Source organism: Sus scrofa, chromosome 11 (assembly GCF_000003025.6).
Source record: "Sus scrofa isolate TJ Tabasco breed Duroc chromosome 11, Sscrofa11.1, whole genome shotgun sequence".
NCBI classification, from domain to species: domain Eukaryota; kingdom Metazoa; phylum Chordata; class Mammalia; order Artiodactyla; family Suidae; genus Sus; species Sus scrofa.
The window spans coordinates 24009480-24031769 of NC_010453.5; the positions used below are offsets into that span (position 1 = coordinate 24009480).

The window sequence follows — 22290 nt, forward strand, 5'->3', positions numbered from 1 at the left end:
TGCATGGGGACTTTAAAGCAAGAACGAGGGAGTTCCCGCTGTGGCTCAGTCGTTAATGGGCCCAACTAGTATCCATGAGGACGCGGGTTTGATCCCTGACCTCGCTCAGTGGGTAAGGATCTGGCATTGCTGTGAGCTGTGGTGTAGGTTGCAGATGTGGCTCAGATCTCGTGTGGCTGTGGTGTAGGCTGGTTGCCACAGCTCGGATTGGACCTCTAGCCTGGAAACCTCCATATGCCATGGGTGTGGGTGCCTCCCCCAAGAAAGAACCCCCAAAATCAAGAACCCTATTTTAGTAACTCTAAGAATCAATCAATTTTAAGTCAGGCCATTATTTTAGGTATGAAAAGAAAGCACACAACATTTACAGCAGTGGCTCTCCATCTGAGGCAATGGTGCCGTCCAAGGAACATCTGGCAATGTCTCCAGACATTTTTGGTTGTCACAACTGAGGGGGTGCCACTGGCCTTTCACAGGTACAGGCAGGGAGTTACTAATCACCTGACTGTGCACAGGAGAACTCCCCATAAAGAGAAATTAATTCAGCTTAATAAAGCAACATTGCCAACACTGAACTTCCTAACTACAGGATGTCACAAATGGAAAGATGCATCTAGAATATTCAGAAAGTGTTTTGAGATGGATGAGATGCAGTAGCTCATTTTATCTGGGATGAACCCAGGGTTGTAAAGGAGTACTAGAAAATAATGCTGGTATTCTGCCTCTGAATCGATTTTCTCCCTTTTGCAATAGTAAAATGATGAAGACCAGAAGTTGTTTTGAAAAATTTAACACACTGTAAATTACAGAGACAGCCCCTCCCCTTTCTCATCCCTGCACTCTAATCAAAACAATATATCCTATTTCTGCTATTTCTGACTGATCCCAGGGGAAACTACAGACTCACCAATCATATGGTTTATCTGTTTTTTTTTCTTGTCTTTTTTGCCGCTTCCTGGGCCACTCCCGAGGCACATGGAGTTTCCCAGGCTAGGGGTCAAATCAGAGTTGTAGCCTCCGGCCTATACCAGAGCCACAGCAATGCAGTATCTGAGCCACATCTGCAAACTACACCGCAGCTCACAGCAATGCTGGATCCTTAACCCACTGAGCAAGTGGCTCAGATCCCGTGGGATCGAACCCGCAACCTCATAGTTCCTAGTCGGATTCGTTAACCACTGAGCCACGACGGGAACTCCTATCTCTTGCTCTTTTTAAAGCCCAACTCTGTGCTACTGATTCTGTGAAGCCCCCTGTGAAGCTCAGTTTAAAATTCTTTGCTTCTTTCAGATTTCTACAGCATATTATCTGTGCCTCTCTCATAGTATTCATGTGGTTTATCTTTCCTCTAAATATAAAGTCCCTCAGGGTCAGGACCCAGGACTGGTTCACACCTGTAACACTTGAGGACACCTATGGTGCCTCACACACTGCAGGTGGTCAATACATATTTATAGAATAATTGAATAAATCTACAGTCCCGGAAGGCTGTAATTAAAAACGAATTTCTCACACCTCTCCCAGTGCTTTTCAGGCTTTCCTAACAGGGCTCGTTCTGTAAACCTTTCATCATTTTAGTAGCTCTCCAAGTTCACATGCTTCAGCTATAGGGTCTCAGGGAGAGCAGAGTTAAGTCCTAACCACTACTTTACAAAACACCCTTTAGTGAATTCCATCAAGTTCCAGATCCTTTCCCCATGGGGTGGCAGTCAGTGTTTGATCTCAAAATATTTACAGCTACCTTATGTAGAGTGAGTACCAAATTCCTCTTGAGCAAACAAGGGACACTCTGAGCATATATGGATAGAAGCAGCAAGAACTTTCTTCTCTCGTTGCTCATACATCCTAATTATATCACCGATTCTAATGGGTGGGAGGGGGTGAGGGTGGGACGATGGTGGGTAAGGAGGGGGGAGGAGGAGTGGGAGAAACTTAGGACTCACAGAACAAGTGTCTTAAAATGTAATAAAATTATCAAAGAGAGGAAGAAAATAACAGGGAAAGATCAGTGAGAATTTTCAACTGTTTCCTTTGAAAGATAATACAAAGAAGATTGTTCATCTTTTATTATTATATAACTTAGTAGTGGAATAAAGGCTTGCCATCAGTACATGTATGAAAATTATGAAGGCCATGGTGTAGATTAACCTGCAGGACATTTTTTATAAGGTTCTCCCTTTTCCTCCTTCAGAGGGGGCCCTGAGCATCCTCAGTGTTTGGTGGTTGCTTCTAGTAGGTCTTTTGCTTCATTAATTTTGGTTGCTAAGTAAGGAGATCCACCTGAGAGGACAAAGAAAAAGTAAATGGATTAAAACACACCTCATTAGTGACATTTTTTTCAAGTCTCAAATAAAGAAAAACACTCTTAATTAGACTTCTCGGATAGTTTCCCACACATTCATCCTCTGACAAATCATTTTATAAGCTCACTAGAAATCACAACAGCATAAATTAAACTGGTTCAGTGAAGCACTCCAGATACCCAGCAATCGAAGATAACCTCTGAGAAAAAACAAAGACTTATGATCAGGAATAATTTAAAACACACTCAAACATTTCACTGATCTCAGACATTGTTTTTCAAATATTTGCCCAGAGAATTTTCTGAAATTAAGTGGATGGTGAGTTAAATAAAATAAGGGTCTTTCGGAGTTCCCGTCGTGGCACAGCGGAAACAACTCCGGCTAGGAACCATGAGGTTTCAGGTTTGATCCCTGGCCTCACTCAGTGGGTTAAGGATTCGGCATTACCCTGAGCTGTGGTGGAGGCTGCAGACTTGGTTTGGATCCCGTGTGGCAGCTGTAGCTCTGATTGGACCCCTAGCCTGGGGATCTCCACATGCCCTGGATGCGGCCCTTAAAAAAATAAAAAAAGTAAAAATAAAGTCCTTCTCTAAGACTTTTTTTTTAAGGGAAGAATACTCCAGTATGAAGGAAGTCATCTTTCTGAAAGAGGTAAAGCAATCCAAGGCATCTTTCAGAGTCTGTCCAAACTTGACATTTTCACAAAAGTGACACCGATGTTAGAGAAGGCACCTCTGTATTACCCAGTTCTAAAAATCGAATTTACCAACATTGATGAATTAACTAATAAATTAGTGGTAATACAAATATTAAAGGAAAGGCTCCCTGTTCTCAGAAATAGTCCTATGAGAATACTTAAGGAGTACAGTCCTAGATTTACAGATTCACTGTGCTCTAAAATAAAATTAAGTCAGTTCTTTTTTAGAGTTCCTCGCAATGATTTATGCAGAGAACAAGAGGAAAATTGAGGTGAATTTCAAATCCAGAATCATTATAAATAACAATCTATTTGACATACAAAAATACTGGCCCCAAACTGTCACATTAAGGCTATTTAAGCATCATATGACTTTTAACTTCCAGTCCCAAACACTTTCACTGCTTAACGCTCAAGCTAACAATGATATTACAGTTCGCTAGTCTTTGTGTTTATTTTTTATTCTCCCCTTGAGTACAAATGATCTGAAGCTGTTGAAAATATCCTAAGACCTCAGTAGCTTACCATAAACCCGAAAAACATCTTGAGAGCATTGGTGTATGTATCGTCCTAACTATATCTAGGCCTTTTATTGATACCATACCACCCACTTTATAAAAGAAAAAAAAGCAGGGAAACAGATCAACAAACAGAAGGGCCATGGCTGGAGAAGCTCTAGCTTTTTACCCTTGACCACTGATACCACTGACATTTTCACGTCAAGATCTGAATCGCTGTAAACACTTACGGCATATATCACAGAGCATCCTTGAATATACGAGATTTGCCAATGAAACTGATAAAAGTTTCCCAATGCACTTGGTTATGAAATTAACTGATTTCAGGATTATCTTTGAAAATGGTCTCAGAACGAGATAACGTCAATCTTGGTAATAAGCTGTTTAAATATTTAGAGTTACTAAGGTAATGCCAGGCATCCTGCATATCCTCAACAAATATTAAAATATTAATTGAACCCAAACATAACCCTTAATATCCATCATGCTATGCATTCTGGATCTTTAAATCATTGACCGTAATACATTTAACAGAAAGAAAACAAAAAAATCAAAGGCACGCGCGTCTCATTAAACATTATATTTACTGATGGCAATGTCAGAGCAAAAAGTTGACTGTTTATTCAGAATAATGCCGAACTACCCTTCACCTTGTTTTAGTTAAAGGGACACCGGACTTTTCAATTATGTGCATGGCGGAAACTTTGGGCTCGCCCCTCATTCAACTCATCTTCCTAAAACTTGGAAAACACGCCCTTCAAGTAGCGTTTGGCTCAAATTAGGCTCTATCAGTGAGGGGCAATCTTGTGACACAGGGAAGGCTGAGGTGAGGGAAAGGCTTTCTTGCTGGGCCTCTTTCTGATCGCTGCTAGCAAGTGAGATCCTGGGTGGTGGTGGCAGCGACTGTGATTTGATTTCCGCCTGCTGTCCGAGGGCGGTCTATGAGGCAGTCAACGGGTAGCTTCGCTGACAGAGCAGCTCAGAAGCCAAGTTTAAAAGTGACTTCTTTAGACCTTCCAACCATTTGTAACCATTAATTCCCTGTGCTAAACATTCGCCTGCTTACTAGTTTCTGGCACCGAATGCTGACTTATACAAAATATAGGGGATACATATCCTTTATTTAATGGAAACAATATACGTTTGAATCTTTTCATTCTGTTCCAATTTCTTCGGGGAATCACCTGGATTCCTTTTAACCACAATACTCACCCTCACACTTGATCTTGGTACTTTTACACTTTCACTAAACTCTACCAGAGGCCTACTTCTGCCTACCACGAAGTACCACGTTTTAGACCAGTGACACCTAGTTTAGGACCAGGACCCTGGAGCTAAGGAAAGGGACTGTGATGAGCCCAACATTCTGCACCGCTTTTTTCCTTTCAAAGAAACCAGACACAAGAGAAGACATGCGATATATAATTCCACGTACATGCAACATGAGCAAAGTCACATCTTATTGACATTGGCAGAAAGCAGAATGGTGACTGTCCAAGTTGGGGTGGGGACAGGCAATGAGAAGGGAGGGGGCGGTGAGGAACCTTTTGAATTTTGAAATGTTCTATGCCTTCATTATGTTAATGGTGACATGAGTGTACACATGTGTCAAATTTCATCAGACTGCATTTAAACCTTTATTTTATTATATGTAAATTATATTTAAATATAGCTGATGAATAAATTCACCACCAAACTATATGTTGGTTACAAGAGACTACTTTTTTTTTTTTTTTTTGGACACAGTATGCAAAAAGGTTTGTTGTGGGATCTCAGTTCCCAGACCAGGGACTGAACCTGGGTTGCAACAATGAAAACTCCAAGTCCTAATCACTAGGCCACCAGGGAACTCCGAAGAGACTAGTGTTTAAACAAAGCAATACTAGAGATAAAGTGGGAAATTTTATAGTGTTAAAAGGGTCAATCTGAAAGTTCCCTGATGGTCTACTGCTTAAGGACTCAGTGTTGTCATTTCTGTGGCTCAGGTTTGATCCCTGGCCTGGGAACGTCCCCATGCTGTGAGTGTGGCCCAAAAAAGGGGTTAATCTACTAGTAAGACAAAGCAATAATAAACTTGAATATACCTAGTAATATAGCTTTAAGATATATAAGGAGAATATGATCACAACTGGAGGAAAAAATATAAAAATCCATCATCAGAGATTTAATATACCTTTCTCAGTAATCCACAGAACAATTAGACAAAAAGAAATACTAATAATATATCAAAAAGTTAAATAACATGATAAACAATATTGATCTAAATAAATAAAACTCTCCATCATACAAGTGCAGAATATACCTTCTTTTTTCAACGGCACATGCAACATTTACTGAAGTGGACCATGTGCTAGGCTACAAAACAAGTTCCAACAACTTTCGAAGACTCAAATCATAATAAGCAGTGCTACTTGAATTGTATTGCATGGATTAGTGCTGGTATGCAAGTGTTGCTGCACCACAATTAGATAGGCTGAGAAACAGATTAAATGTCTAGAAATTATTATAGCCATTTACCATACTAGTGTGGATCCGCGGAACCTAGTAATAAAAAACTGGTGCTGAGTTTCCACTGTGGTGCAGTGGGTTAAGAATCTGACTGGAGTTCCCTTCATGGCTCAGCAGTTAATGAACCCAACTAGGCATGAAGATGCAGGTTCGATCCCTGGCCATGCTCAGTGGGATAAGGATCCAGTGTTGCTATGAGCTGTGGTATAAGTCGAAGATGTGGCTTGGATCCTGAGTCGCTGTAGCTGTGGAGTAGGCTGGCGGCCACAGCTCCGATTTGGGCCCTATAGCCTGGGAACCTCCACATGCCACAAGTGTGGCCCCCAAAAGCCAAAAAAAAGTTTATCTTGATAAACTATCAGTTTAGATACAGTAAGAAATGGAAAATTCAAAAGAATCATAACTATTTAGAAACGGAATTTGTAATTGAAAACCTCCCCACAAATAAAAAGTCTGGCCAGGTAGCTGTATCAGTAAATTTTTCTCAAAAAAATAGAAGAAACCTTTCAACTCTTTTTATGACAGGAGCATATCTTCGATTAAAAAAAAAAAAAAAAACAAAACCCTGATGAAAATATCACAAGATGAACATAGATGCAAAAACAAATAAATACCAGATTATCAAGTCAGGCTAAATTCATCAAGTCAGGTTTATATCAGAAATCCAAGACTGGCTTTAATATTAGAAAATTCATCAATGTAATTCATAGCATTAACAGAATGAAGGATACATGTTATATAATCATCTCAACAACTGCAGAAAATGCATATTCACAATAAAAACTTTTAAACTACGAATAGATAGAAATTTCTCTGATGTGACAGGAGTTATCAACACAATATAGCAAATATCTTACTTAGTATTAGTAGCAAAATGTTGAAACCATTGGCTCTGAGAACAGCAACAAGGGAAGTCTAATACCACTTCTACCTAACACTTTATCGGAGGTCCTTGCTACTGTAATAAGTGTCCCCCTCCATCTCCCCTCCCCCAAAAAAGGATTTTTAAAGAAATAACTGTCATTCCTCATAAATTACATGACTGAGTATGCACAAAATCCAAAAGGATATAAAGACAAAAAGCACAGAATAACTGAATTTATTAAGATCCTGGATATGACAGCAACATACACAAAAACTTTTTATGTCCTAGAAATAACTATATAATATACACTTTTTAAAACAACACAATCATAATAGCATTTGAAAAATCAATACCTAAGAAGAAATTTAACAAATTATGTATATCACTACAACAAATTGATGAAGCTACTGAAATAAATTAAAGCTGACTTAAATAAATGAAAGGATAAATCTTGTTCATGGATTGGAAAATTCACTATTGTAAAGACGTCAATTCTCTTCAAACAGATTGACAGATCCATAGCAATCCCAACATAACCCAGGAGATTTGTGTGTGAATTGTCCATGTGCACATGAAAACTGGCAAGACATTCCTAATTTTAAAATGTAAAGGGCAAGCATAGCTAAAGAATCTTAAATTAAAAATGTGAAAATTTTTTTCTCTACCAAAAATGAAGATCTTTTATAAAGCTATACAATTAAAATGTTACAGTACTGGCATGAGCATAAAGAAATTAACCAAAGAAAGAAGAAAAATAAAAAAAATAGAGAAATAAAAATAAAAATAGAAATAAAAGTAGAAAATAGAGAAATATTTCCATAAATGACTGGTTATGTGATTTATAACAAAGTTAACACTAAAGATTCTTGAGGGGAGAAAATGCCCTTTATAGTAATACAGGATCGCTTGGATCTCTCCAAGAAAATAACGGAAAAACTTCACCCTTATCTCACATCATATTAAAAAAAACCCATTCTAGTTTATTACAGATATAATTATGTTAAGACCATAAAGGTTCCAGAAATTAACTTCATGACTTTGAGACAGGCAAAAATTTCCTAAACAAAACAAAACACTTATTAAAAAGGGAAAGTTTTAGCTATAACTGAACTATATTAGTATTAATAAGTTCTGTTCATAAATGAGCATCAATAAAGATAGGCAAAAGCAAGCCACAGAGAAAAGATACGTGTAATACGAATGACTCATCTCTAGAACGCCAGAGGATGTTCCTGAAAGTCAGTTAAAAAGAGAAACTCAAAAGAAAAAAGGGGACATATGGCAGGATATTCATACCATAAAATACTGTACAGCAATAAAAATGGATTGCTATAGCATTCACGGCTCACAAAGATAATAAAATGAGAAAAGATAAAGAGAAAAGACTACACACTAGATGAATCTACTCAAGCGAAGTTCAAAAACAGGCAAAGCTAATTTATGGCAACAAAAATCAGGATAGTGGTCACCTTTGGGAAGTGGGAAGAAACTGCAAATATACAGGAGAAAGTTTTATACGGTTTTATTTCTTAATCTAGGTACTGGCTACATAAATGGGTCCACTTTATGACAACTCATTGAGCTGTATACTTATGACCCATGTACTTTTATGAATGTATATTTCAACTTTTTAAGGTTTACTGAAAATCTATCACTGGAGAGATACTGACTTCTATGAAGTCTGATGACACCTCCAATTTACACTGTCCAAAAATCACTGGGGCTCAGCAAACCTATGATCAAGACCATGGTGCTGTATTATTTGTTTCTTCCTACCGTCCTTTTTATTTATTTTTTTGCTTTTTAGGGCCACACTTGTGGCATATGGAGGCTCCCAGGCTAGGGGTCAAACACCACAGCCACAGCAACACAGGATCCAAGCCGTATCTGTGACCTACATCACAGCTCATGGCAACGCTGGATCCTTAACCCACCAGGAGAGGTCAGGGATCAAACTCACAACCTCATGGTTACTAGTCGGAGTTGTTTTCACTGAGCCACAATCCTCTGAAGCTGCTCAATAAAGAGAGGGAATTGCAAAAAACTATAGTTAGTTGCCAAGCCAGGGTTAAAATGAGGTGACCTAGCTTGGATCCTGAGTGGCTGTGGCAAAGGCCAGCAGCTGTAGCTCTGATTCGACCCCAGCCTGGGAACCTCCATGTGCTATGAGTGTGGCCCTTAAAAAAAAAAAAAAAAAGAATCATATATGTGTGTTTGTTAAGTCTTATGTGTACATATAAAAATGTATTATAAAATAAGAATTAAAAAAAATCACTAGAGGAGCTCAAGAGTAGATTTCAACTGGCATAAGACAGAACTAGTGAACTTGAAGTTAGAGTGGTTGAGATTATGCAAGACAAAGACCACAGAGAAAAAATAATGAAGGGAAAAAACCCAAACAGAGCCTTAGAGAGACGTGGAACATCACAAAGCCCATGCCCATGAACACAGATGTGCTGGGAGTACCGGGACGAGGAAGAACATAGGGGCTAAAACTCCCCGAGCTTATTGAACAACAATAACCTACACATCCAAGAGGTTCAAAATACTCCAAGTAGGATCGATTTTAAAAGATCTAAAACACACACACAAACTCAAAAGCAAGAAGAAAAACATGGAGGGAAGCATTAAGTTAATGAAATAAGGAAGCCATTAGACTGAAGTGGCTTTAATGCCTTAGTAAATTATATATATAATCAAACCAAACCTAAGCCAATAAATCCCTCAACGTTAAGTAATTAAAACCTGAGGATCATTAATCACAAACAACCAACTAGAAGCAAACGCTAAAGCTTCGGCCAATCAAATAATTTCCTTGCTTTGATTCTGCCTCTTCTCTATCAAACTCCTTCCCCTACCTCTTGTCAATTGAGGGCTTCTCATCAATTCAAATCAAATTTTGCTCAAACTCTTAAAGGTTTAAATATGCCTCAGTTGATCTTTTAATGGTAGACAGAAAAAAACAACCTGTCATTTATAAAGGACCCCCCTCAATAAGATTAATAGATAACTTAACAGCAACAATGGAGGCCAGAAAGCAGTGGGATAACATAACCAAAGTCCTCAAAGAAAAAACTGTCAGACAAGAGTCCTATACTCAGAAAAGCTGTTACTCAGAAATGAAGGCAAAACAAACACTATCCTAGATAAACAAAACGGAAAGAATGTATTGTTAACATACCCACTGTAGAAGAAACACTAAAAGAAGTTCTTCATGCTGAAAGAAAGTGACCTCAGACGGTAATGTGAACCCACACCTACAAAGAGGACTGGTACATGTAACTATGTAATTATAAAAGACAATAAAAATGCTTTTTCTTTCTTCTCTTAACCGACTGAAAAGGTAACTACAAAATAATATGCATAAAATGTATTGCTGGGCCTATGACACAGAAACGTACTATAAGCAAAATACACTTGTCAGGAATAGCATAATGAAAGTGGATAGAGTAAAGCTTTATGGATTAAAGAAGTAAGAGCAGATGGTAAATAATGATTCTAACAATGCACTACTAGGCTTGTAACATTAGTCGATGTTATATGTACAAAAATACTGTCATAAAAAGGAGGAAGGAGTTCCCATTGTGGTGCAGCATAAATGAATCCAACTGGGAACCATGAGGTTGCCGGTTTGATCCCTGGCCTCACTCAGTGGGTTAAGGATCTGGCATTGCAGTGAGCTGTGGTGTAGGTCACAGATACACTGGGATCCTGCACTGCTGTGGCTGTGGTATAGGCCTGCAGCTGCAGCTCCAATTAGACCCCTAGCCTGGGAACCTCCATATGCTGTGGGTTCGGCCCTAAAGAGCAAAAGGAAAAGGAGGAATGGGAAGAGCTATACAGGAATTATACACATATATTTTGAACTAAGGTAGTACAAATCTGAAGCTGATTCTGATAAATTAAGATGTATATAGTATAATACAAAAGAAAAGCATCAAACAACAAAAAGACAAAGAAAAATACACAGGAAGATCAATGGGAAATCAAATTTTAAAAGACCAATAAATACATATATAACAAAAATTACCAGAGTTCCCTTTGTGGCTCAGCAGTTAACAAATGTGACTAGGATCCATGAGGATGTGGGTTCAATTCCTGGCCTCTCTCAGTGGGTTAAGGATCCAGCTTTGCCGTGAGCTGTGGCGTAGGTCGCAGATGCAGCTCGGATCTAGTGTTGCTGTGGCTGTGGTGTAGGCCAGCAGTTGCAGCTCCAATTCGACCCCTAGCCTGGGAACTTCCATATGCTGCAGGTGAAGCCCTAAAAAAAGAAAAAGTCTAAAAATAACAAATGCTAGAGAGGGTGTGGAGAAAAGAGAAAACTTCTTACACTGTTGGTGGGAAGGTAAACTGGTGCAGCCACTATGGCAAACAGTATGGGGGTCTCCTCAAAAAAACTAAAAATAGAGTTGCCATACAATCCAGCAATGTCACTCCGGAGCACATACCCAGAGAAAACTAAAATTTGAAGAGATACACGCATTCCCTATGTTCGCAGCATCACTATTTACAAGAGCCAAGACAAGGAAACAACCTATATGGCCACTGACAGATGAATGGATATACAAGATGCGGAGTATATATACACAACGGAATATCACTGAGGTAGAAATGAGAATGAAATGATGTCATTTCCTGCCACAGAGATGGACCAAGAGATTAGCATGCTAAGTGAAATAAATCAGAAAGAGAAACGCATACCATACAATACCACTTACACATGGAATTGAAAATATGATACATAAAATCATCAAACAACAAAAAGACAAAGAAAAATACACAGGAAAATCAATGCGAAATCAAATTTTAAAAGACCAATAAATACATATATAATAAAAAACAGACTCACAGAGAATAGACTTGTGCTTGCCAAGGGGGTAGCGGGGTGAGGGAGAGAAGAATTGGGAGTTGGAAATAAGCAGATGTAGGAGTTCCCGTCGTGGCGCAGCAGAAACAAATCCGACTGGGAACCATGAGGTTGCCGGTTTGATCCCTGGCCTCGCTCAGTGCGTTAAGGATCCGGTGTTGCCGTGAACTGTGGTGTAGGTCGCAGATGTGGCTCGGATCTGGTGTTGCTGTGCCTCTGGCGTAGGCCGGCAGCAGCAGCTCCTATTAGACCCCTAGCTTGGGAACCTCCACATGCTGTGGGTGCCGCCCTAAAAAGACAAAAGACAGGAAAAAAAAAAAAAAATTAGCAGATGTAAATTATTACATGTAGCATGGATAAACAACAAAGTCCTACTGTATAGCAGAGGAAACATTCAATATCCTGTGAAAAACCATAATGGAAAAAAGTATGTATATGTGTATATGCATGTATATTTATGTATCTGAAAAAAATTTTCTAAAAGTTGTTTATGGTAAACCCTAGATCCAAGCACTTAAAAAACCCTCAAAAATAATGAAAAAAATTAATGAAATCAAAATACTAAATTAGAAAATATTTACTCAGTGCAAAAGAAAGGAGTACAGAAAGAATAATAGATGGGGGAGTTCCTGTTGTGGCTCAGTGGTAACCAACCTGACTAGTATCTATGAGGATGTGGGTTCAATCCTTGGCTATGCTTAGTGGGTTAAGGATCTGGCATTGCTGTGAGCTGTGGTATAAGTCTCAGATGTGGCTCAGGTCCGGCATTGCTGTGGCGGTAGGTCTGATTCAACCCCTAGCCTGGGAACTTCCATATGGCACACATGTGGCCCTAAAAAAAAACAAAAAGAAAGAATAATAGATGGGCAAAAAAGACACAAGACACAGAAACAAAAAGCAAAAAGCAGACATAAATCCAACTACATTAATAAAAACATCATATGTGAATGGATTAAACAATCCAATCAGTGTTTAGGTTGTGAGAATACATTAAAAATGTTTTAATGTATGCTGTCTAGGAGTTCCCTGGTGGCTCAATTAGTTAAGAACCCAGCATTGTCACTGCTATGTTCAGATCACTGATGTGGTATGGGCTCAATTTCTGGCCAAGAATTTCTGCAAACTGCAGGTGTGCCTGGGGGGCGGGGGGGGGGGGATAATGAATGTTGTCTATAAGGAGACAGAATTTAGATTTTTTTTTTTTTTTTCGGAATTTAGATTTTAAAATACAAATAGATTGAGGAGTTCCTGTCGTGGCGCAGTGGTTAACAAATCCGACTAGGAACCATGAGGTTGCGGGTTTGATCCTTGCCCTTGCTCAGTGGGTTAAGGATCCAGTGCTGCCATGAGCTGTGGTGTAGGCTGCAGATGCAGCTCGGATCTAGTGTTGCTGTGGCTCTGGTGCAGGCCAGCGGCTACAGCTCCGATTTGACCCCTAGCCTGGGAACCTCCATATGCCTCGGGAGCGGCCCAAGAAATGAAAAAAAAAGATTGAAAGTAAAAGGATAGAAAAAGATAAATTATGAAACACCAACCACCAACCACAGAAAAGGTAATGTGGCTATACTCATTAGACAAAATAGACTTTAAAAATGTTACTAGAGATAACGACAATTATAAACACATATGTAACTAATGACAGAGCATCAAAATTTATAAAACGAAAACTAAGAAAAATGAAGAGAGAAACAGCTATTTCAATACTAAGAACTAATGCACCATTTTCAGTAATGGATAGAACAGCTAGACAGGAGATCAGCCAGGAAAGAGAAGACTCAAACAGCACTTTTAAAACAAACTGGGGAGTTCCCGTCGTGGCGCAGTGGTTAACGAATCCGACTAGGAACCATGAGGTTGCGGGTTCGATCCCTGCCATTGCTCAGTGGGTTAACAATCCGGCATTGCTGTGAGCTGTGGTGTAGGTTGCAGACGCGGCTCAGATCCCGCGTTGCTGTGGCTCTGGCGTAGGCTGGTGGCTATGGCTCTGATTGGACCCCTAGCCTGGGAGCCTCCATATGCCGCGGGAGCGGCCCAAGAAATAGCAAAAAGACAAAAAAAAAAAAAAATTAAAACAAACTGGACCCAACAGACATCTACAGAACACTCTAACCAACAAGAGAATATACATTCTTCTCAAGTGCGCATGGAACATTTTCCAGGAGAGGTCACATACTAGGCCATAAAACAAACCCCTCAATATATTAAAGAGATTAAAAAGAACATACTATGTTCTCCAACCAGAATGAAATAATTACAAATCAATAACAAGGGTAAATTTAGAAAATAAGTATGTAGAAACTAAACAACATACTCTTGAACAATCAATTAAGTCAAAGAATAAATCAAAAGGAAAACTAGAAAATACTTTGAAATAAAGATCTGTGGCCATTTTTAATGTACCAATTACCTCTGTACAGTCTGTCTCTCCCAGCGGAATACAAGCTCCATGAAGGCAAGGTCTTTGGCTATCTTGTTCAGTGTTCAGTACACTGTGTGGCTGGTATTAGATATTTAATAAATACTTGTTGAATGAATGAGTGACCACTTGAAGGGCACTGCTGCCAGCTCTTCATCATCCTGTTTCATTTCCTCTGAATACTACTTAAGTTGCCAGTGTCCTCCAAAATCTGGCAGCCAGAAAAAGACACAAAGTGCTGGACAAGGTCTAACTGTCTGGCTCAGTACAGCTGGGTAATAAACATTAGACGAGTAAGTGAATGACAAGTATAGAAGACTGTGGTAATTGTCAGTCTTATACAGATGCCATGTGCCTTTAATACAGCTTAAAACTGCACTGGCTTATGTTTAGTGGCTTTTACAATGATGAATCTCGGGGGCTTTGAGATCAAATATATTCCCATGGCTCTTTTTCATGTGAAATACTCCCAAGTCTCTGTCCTATATTTATACAAATGATTTTAGGGACCTAAAAGAACATTTCATTTATCTCTGTTAAATTTAAATTTAACCTCTTCCTACTTATTGATCTTTCTAGTTGACCATTTGCACCGACACAGGAACTGCTTAAAACTGCTCAACAAGCTTTCATAAAGTATATTTTACAAGTAGAAAAACAAAACAAAACAGGGTGAGACTCAAGACTGCAGAGTAGAAGGACTCAAGCTCAGCTCCTCTCACAAAAATACCAAAATTCCAACTAATTGCTGAATAACCATCAACAACACAGACTGGAAGCTACCAAAAAAGATGTTCTAGGGAGTTCCCGTCGTGGCGCAGTGGTTAACGAATCCGACTAGGAACCATGAGGTTGCGGGTTCGGTCCCTGCCCTTTCTCAGTGGGTTAACGATCTGGCGTTGCCGTGAGCTGTGGTGTAGGTTGCAGACGCGGCTCGGATCCCACGTTGCTGTGGCTCTGGCGTAGGCCGGTGGCTACAGCTCCGATTCGACCCCTAGCCTGGGAACCTCCATATGCCGCGGGAACGGCCCAAGAAATAGCAGCAGCAACAACAACAACAACAAAAAAGACAAAAAGACAAAAAAAAAAAAAAAGACAAAAAAAAAAGATGTTCTATACCCAAATACAAAGGGAAAAAAAAACCAACACATTGGTACAGAAAGAGGGGCACTTTCATGATATAAGCAATCCCAGACATACCCAACAGGTGGGTGACCCAGAGATTGGAAAATATATCGCGGAGGCTCTCCCACAGGATTGAGAGTTCTGAACCCCACAGCAGTCTCCTAAAGAACAAGACAAGGATGTCCGCTCTCTCCACCCCTATTCAACACGGAAGTCCTAGCCAGAGCAAAGAGAATGAATGAACGGATGCTCCACATTACAAAACGGATGAATCTCACAAAGATAATGCTGACAAAAGCAGGCACATGCAAATAACTATACATTCCAAAGAGGCAAAGCTAACCTATGATATTATAAATCAAGGCAGTGGTTCCTTTTAGGGTTGAGGTACCTTGGGAGGAGTCATTGGAGCTTTCAGGGGCATGACGATTTTTTAGTTCTCCATCTGGGGGCTATGTACATGGGTACGTTTGTAAAAATTTATTTAGACACCTATTTATGATTTGTGGACTCTTCTACCTGTATATTCTACTTCAGTACAAATAGAGATTGAGAAGAACAGTGATCTCTTAGAAAGTAAATGGAATTACATCACTCAACTGCTTAAAACCTGATTAAGTAGTAACTTTCCACTCTATTTAGAATAAAGTTCCAATATTCAGTCCTACAGTGTTTCATGATGATAAAGCTGTTTTTAAAATGTAGGCACCACTTCACCTCGTGCTGCCTCTCCCTATCACATTAGTCTTCTCGCAAATCCTTAAGCACAGTAATTTCCTCCTAGGAACACACTTGCTAGTTCCTTTAGCTTCCAGCCACTTCTCTGATGGCTAGCTTCTTTTCATTCCTTCAGCATGCTCCAGAGGCCTTCCCAATCACCCATGTAAAGGGTTCTCTTTCCCATATTCTATAATCTCAGCCCACGGTACCCTTTGTTGCACTTACTACAACTTGAAACAGGCTTGCTTTGGTTTTTTGTCTGTCCTTCCACTAGAATGTACGCTCCATGAGGACAAGGATCTAGTTATCTTGTTTTACAGTTTAAGCCCCAAGATTTCTTAGTACAATGTTCTGGGACATTGTAGAAGCTGAATAAATGACTTTCTTCCTTTCTTTCCTTCCTTCCTTTTTTTTTGCTGTGCCCTCGGCATGTGGAAGTTCCTGGTCTGGAACCAGAGTCACAGCAGTGACAATGACAGATCTTAAACCCAGTGAGCCATGAAGGAACTCCAAATAAATGAGTTCTGAATGAATAAAAGAATACTTTTTGGTCATATCATTTCAATCTAATAAGTCTTTTAAAATTTTGGTATGACATGATATGATCATATTTACTTTCATTCCCAATACTATTTTACCTCTACATTTTATCTGTATGCCTTCTTTTTATCTATTTGTTTACTCATTCACTCACGGAAAAAAAATAAGAATTTTTTAAATGTCAACCATACAGTTTATAAAGATAAATAAGTCATGTTCTTTACTTTTAAAGATCACATCACTTATCAAGGAAAATTAAGAAAAAAAATTATCTTTTTACCAAAAAATAATTAACTCAAATACAAAGTCTTAAACCTAATTAAAATGTTGATACGAAGGGAAATGAAAGATGAGCCCTCTGAAACAAATAATATTAGTACATCTATCAAAAAAGGAAAAAAACTCATTAGGCGTCGTTTTTTCTTGGTGATTCCATGTTGACTCTTAGGGATCATATCTTTCCTTTACTAAATGTTTATAATACATCTTTTAAATGTAATACATTATAATAAACTGTAACATTACCAGCGCTCCTTGTCAAATTTAGCTTCTTCTACACAAGAGTAATTAGGGAAAACCCATTCAACAGTATAATTACTTACTTGTTTTTCATCCCAATATTTAAGTTAATTTTGATTTAAATACTAATAGAGAGCATTACATGTTTATTGAAAGGGGACATACATAGAAAAAAGACTGAAAATCTCTTTGCTGATTCTCAGTAGCAAAAGTAGGCAGTTTTCAGCTAAATGTAAGGAACTTTCTAGTAGTTACCACTTCCTATCAGTGTGCTGCCCTGAAAACACGAAGCTCTCCATCAATAAAAATCTTTAAGAGCCAACAGGGCATTGTTCCCAGGATGGTGCAGAAAGATTTAGGAGGAAGCACTGATTAGATCAGTGTCCTCGAACTATGGTGAAGCAGCACTTAAAATTTTTTTTTCTGCTCTGCGATAGGCTAATACTTTTACAAAACACAACAGTATTCTATACTTAGATGTCACAACAATGTCAAATGACTATAAAGATTTCTGAATGCTTACTTCTGATTTAAGTTTTTGATTTGTGTCACACAGGTAATAAACCAGCCTGGCATGAACCAATTTTGAGAAGCACTAGATTAGACAGTCTCTGAGAGATTTGAGGTTCTACAGTTTTTCAAACTTACTTCATCTGTCTTCCTTTCTGTATTCATCAGGCATTAATATCAACCTGCTGACTTCATAACAACTAATCTTCTCCAGTAATTTAAAAGAGTATAATCTAAAAGATATTCTAAAAGCATTAGATCAAAGACCTGGAGACATTTTTACCGCATTAACTTTTTATCTCAGTAAATTAAAAAGGCAAATTTTACTTTTTACCAAAACACATCTGAATGCTCATTTAAAACTAGTTACAAAAAATTTATTTTCAGTCATGTCCCAGACCTAATTTTCTAGTGTCACTTCCTTTGCACAAGTTGATAATGAAATACGTAACAAATTAGAGCTGATCACACATTTCAAGTCCTAGCTTTGTTTTACCAGCTGCTAGCAAAACCAACAGAAAAGTCACTTGGGGGTGGAGTGGTGAGAAAAAGAATATTCGTGAATTTCAGAAGCAAAGGGTAGAGGAGTCAAGTTTTTTGCAACTACCTATATATAATCCTCAACCAAAGCAAATATGGTGAAGAGTTATAAAAAGAGGAGGCCAGACTGAGAGCTACCCATTCTTATACTTTCCCAAATATTCTTGGCTTTTCTCTGAGAACAATCAGACATTTTTGTTTAAAATGTATTATTTTCTTGTAGAGACAGATTGTAGAAGGTGAGGAATACCCTTGGCTAAGTATAACTACTATAAGGCTAGAAATCAGAAAGTACAATCCATAGTGAAAATAAACAATAACAAAAAAATCCATTCCATCTTCTTCCCATTAAAAATCCAAAATCCAAAAGATCCATTCCATCTTGTTCCCATTAAACATGAAGGAAAACAAAACAACCTTGCTTCTCAAGAGACAATTTCCAGATTTATGAGCTATCGTCTCCCTACTCCATCATACATGAATTTTTTCCCTCAAGTAGTTGCAATTAGTCCTTAAGTCACCACACTTTCTACCAGAGCAGTTCTTAACTATGAGTATATTGGATGGGTTTTAAGAGGCCTGTGAACTCTGAAACTCCAAATGTTTTAAAATTTGAGTGAATGGGTAATTCTATGGACCACATGTCTACTGTTGTCAACACATTTGTTGTTGACAGTTGTTGATTGAAAGCTTATTTCTTGGAGTTCCCTTTGTGGCTCAGTGGGTTAAGAACCCAACTAATATCCATGAGCATGTGGGTGCGGATCCCTGGCCTTGCTCAGTGGGTCAAGGATCCTGCATTGCCGTAAGCGGCAGTGTAGTCTGTAAATGTGGCTCAGATCCTGCATGGCTGTGGCTGTGGTGTAGGCCAGCAGCAGCAGCAGCTCTGATGTGACCCCTAGCCTGGGAACTTTCATAGGCTGCTGGGGCCGCCCTTAAAAAAAAGCGGGGATGGGAGGGAGAGCATATTTCTTAAGTTAAAAACTTGATCTGAATAGAGATACAAGGCACAGGTTCTTCATTAACAGAAGAGCCACATAAAATGTTACATTCTATAATATATCCAAAAAAATCTTTGAAAATAAACCCCGTCATTTTGTAGAGGATAAAGTTGACATTGGGAGAGGCTAAGGGAATGTTCAAGGCCATGCTGGTCACTAGACGACAGACGCCTGAGAAGAAGAATGCTGCCCCTCCTGCTTCCGAGTCCATTCCTTTGCATTCTGCTACCAACCCAAGGCCAGACTGGAGGATGCTAGTGGGCAGCCACCAACCCCACTTTGGATAAACATACAATCTCAGCACAGATCAACTCGCTCATAAGATACAAAGACGTTTTCTTTTCTTTTTTTTTTTTACTAAAGGTATCTAAAAATACATTTCTTTTAGATACATTTCAGAGTTCACTTCCTTGCCAGCAGACATAATCAACACTTGTCAATCATCTGAAAGATGTGAGTGCTTGATCCCACTGCCATCAATCAAAGAAGGGCATACACCTGACCTGGAAGGGACAGAAGACGTTGAGGAGACAGAGGGCTTCGAGGAGGCATTCAGACACATTTCTGAGTCAATTACTCTGAAAGCCCATAATGCAAAGTAAATTAGTTGAATGGCTCTTTTAGCACTATTGAAGCTGTTTAGAAATTTTAAGCAAAACCTCTTTTCAAAGTTTATTCTCTTGTTTATTCACACTAAAGAACAGCAAGTTCAAAACCAAAGGAGATGGTTTAGTGAAAAGCATTTTTATAGTAAGTCATTAAATGAGAAAGCTAAAAAAGAATGCCTTATTTTAGAGTCAGTGAGGATGGGTAGGAATCCAAAATTTGTTTTTAATTTTTTTCAAAATAATTAGAAACTGAAAGTCTGTAAGGGAAGAATCCAAGAAACCTTTCACTCTCCGCCCCCCACTTGTGACTTCTGAAATACAGGGTAACTTTCTACCATCTGCTATTTTAGAGCAGAAACAGTAACGAACATATGGGCTTTCTCTCTCAAGCAGCTGTAGTGTAGTTAAAGTTATAATAATTGTCTTTCTGTAAGATAAATTTACATTAAAAATCTGGTCAGTTAAAAACAAATGGCTCAGGCTCAGAGCCTTCCAGAAGAAAATTAAGAAATTCGGAATCATCTACGACACAGTACATTCCGAGATTTAGAGAACCTCCTCTAAATCTTGTGCTTTTATGCGTAAGGTTATTCACGATGTAACTCATGATGCCCAAATCAGTTTATAAAATCAAAGAGTGCACAATTCATGATTTTTTCTTTCTCCATTAAAATGCTAGGAGCCTCGGGAGTTCCTGTTGTGGCACAGCAGAAACGAATCCAACTAGGAACCATGAGGTCGAGAGTTTGATCCCTGGTCTGGCTCAGCGGGTTAAGGATCTGGCGTTGCTGTGAGCTGTGGTGTAGGTTGCAGATGCGGCTTGGATCCTGTGTTGCTGTGCCTGTGGCACAGGCCAGCAGCTGTAGCTCTGATTGGACCCCTAGCCTGGAAACTTCCATATGCTGCAGATGTGGCCCTAAAAAGCCAAAAAAAAAAAAAAAAAAAAAAAAAAAATGCTAAGAGCCTCAAACAAGGGTTAGGTGCTTATACACAAAAATCAGTGACTAAGTTCTTGAAAGCTGATAACTATAACTCCATCACTTCTGTGGGTCATTGAACTCCAATCTAAAGGCTAATTTATTTAGAAGAAAAATCACAGCACATATGACACATAAATTTCCATTTCAACTATATATCATTTATAATGTGTTTAAGTAGACTGAAAGGAATTCAGAGCATATTTTGGTCCACATATTGTGAAAAATAGGAATTTTACCTACCTTTATCTGGGTGATTCAAAATCATGATTCTCCTGTGAGCTGCTCTAATCTTAGCCTTGCCGGCAGATGGGCTGTAAAAAGAAATTAAAGTGCTTATGATAAATAGTGTCAAATGCAGATTATAAATTAACGGTTTATATGAGTTTTGAGAAATTAAAAACTAATGAGAATTTCACCATCTTGTGGATAAATATGAAATTACAGCTTGTCACTCTATTTTACCAACCATCAAAATAAATCACTGATTCAATGCTGCATGTTCTTTTCTTCGGTCCTTTTAAAGTGAGTCCCTATTCTCAATGAAAAAAATACACACAATATATAGGATAGAGGAATCACAGTCTGCAGCCTATCATTCTGAGTTTGAAAATTTATGCTTCAAGCTATTGGGGGCGGGGGGGGAACATAAGCAGGTGTTTGAACTCTAAAACTACCAGACTGCAGCTTAATCCCAGGATCGCCATGTAGAATGCCACAGCCTTGGTCGAATTCTTTACCCTCTTTATGCTTCAGCTTTTTCATTGTAAAACGGGGCTAAGAACAATATAGTCCTCACGAAGAATTAGTTAAGGCTAATGTCAATTAGTTAATGCTGACAAAGTGCTACGACAGTGCCTGATGTGTAGCAAATGTTCCGTAAATAGTTAGTTTTTACCAGTATCTTTCAACAGAGACTCTCAAAGCCCTTCCAAGCTCATAATTTATTTAGCTTTATGAGTAACCTATGGGAAAAGCTTGGCTATTGGAGCCTATGCTCTAAACAAAATTAAAGGAGAAAGTTAAATAAACCTAGTTATTCCTGTAAAGCCTCATTTATCCAGTACTGGAAATTATTCTCTTTAGGACATTTTCCAGGTAAGGAAAAAATAACACCATCAACAACAAAATCCTTTTATGGCTACTTAATATTTATACTAGCTTATCTAAGCTACTTAACTTTTCTGGGCTTCAAATGTAAATAACAGTAGCTGACTCAAACTACATAGTGGTTACTGTGAAACTCAAAATTTAATTTGTATGGATGAACCACTCTAGTGGCTAAAAGTAGGTACTTTTAGAGATATTTAAAAACAGATTTCAGGAGTTCCCGCCGTGGCTCAGTGGAAGCAAATCCGACTAGGAACCATGAGGTTGAGGGTTCAATCCCTGGCCTTGCTCAGTAGGTTAAGTATCTGGTGTTGCCATAAGCTGTGGTGTAGGTTGCAGACACAGCTCGGATCTGGTGTTGCTATGGCACTGGTATAGGCCAGTGGCTACAGCTCCGATTTGACCCCAGCCTGGGAACCTCCATATGCCTTGGGTGCGACCCTAAAAATAAGAAAAAAAAAAAAAA

General features: G+C 38.7%; 1 protein-coding gene across 1 annotated transcript in view; it reads right to left on the reverse strand.

Moving 5' to 3' along the window:
- DNAJC15 (DnaJ heat shock protein family (Hsp40) member C15) overlaps positions 2051–22290 on the reverse strand; it is a 75627-nt gene continuing 55387 nt past the window's right edge. Inside the window, exons 5-6 of the mRNA XM_001925120.7 lie at positions 20958–21028; positions 2051–2280 (exon numbers count right to left, since the gene is read on the reverse strand). Coding sequence (XP_001925155.3) covers positions 2210–2280; positions 20958–21028 — 142 coding nt within the window. The 3' untranslated portion in view covers positions 2051–2209. The remainder of the gene's footprint in view (positions 2281–20957; positions 21029–22290) is intronic.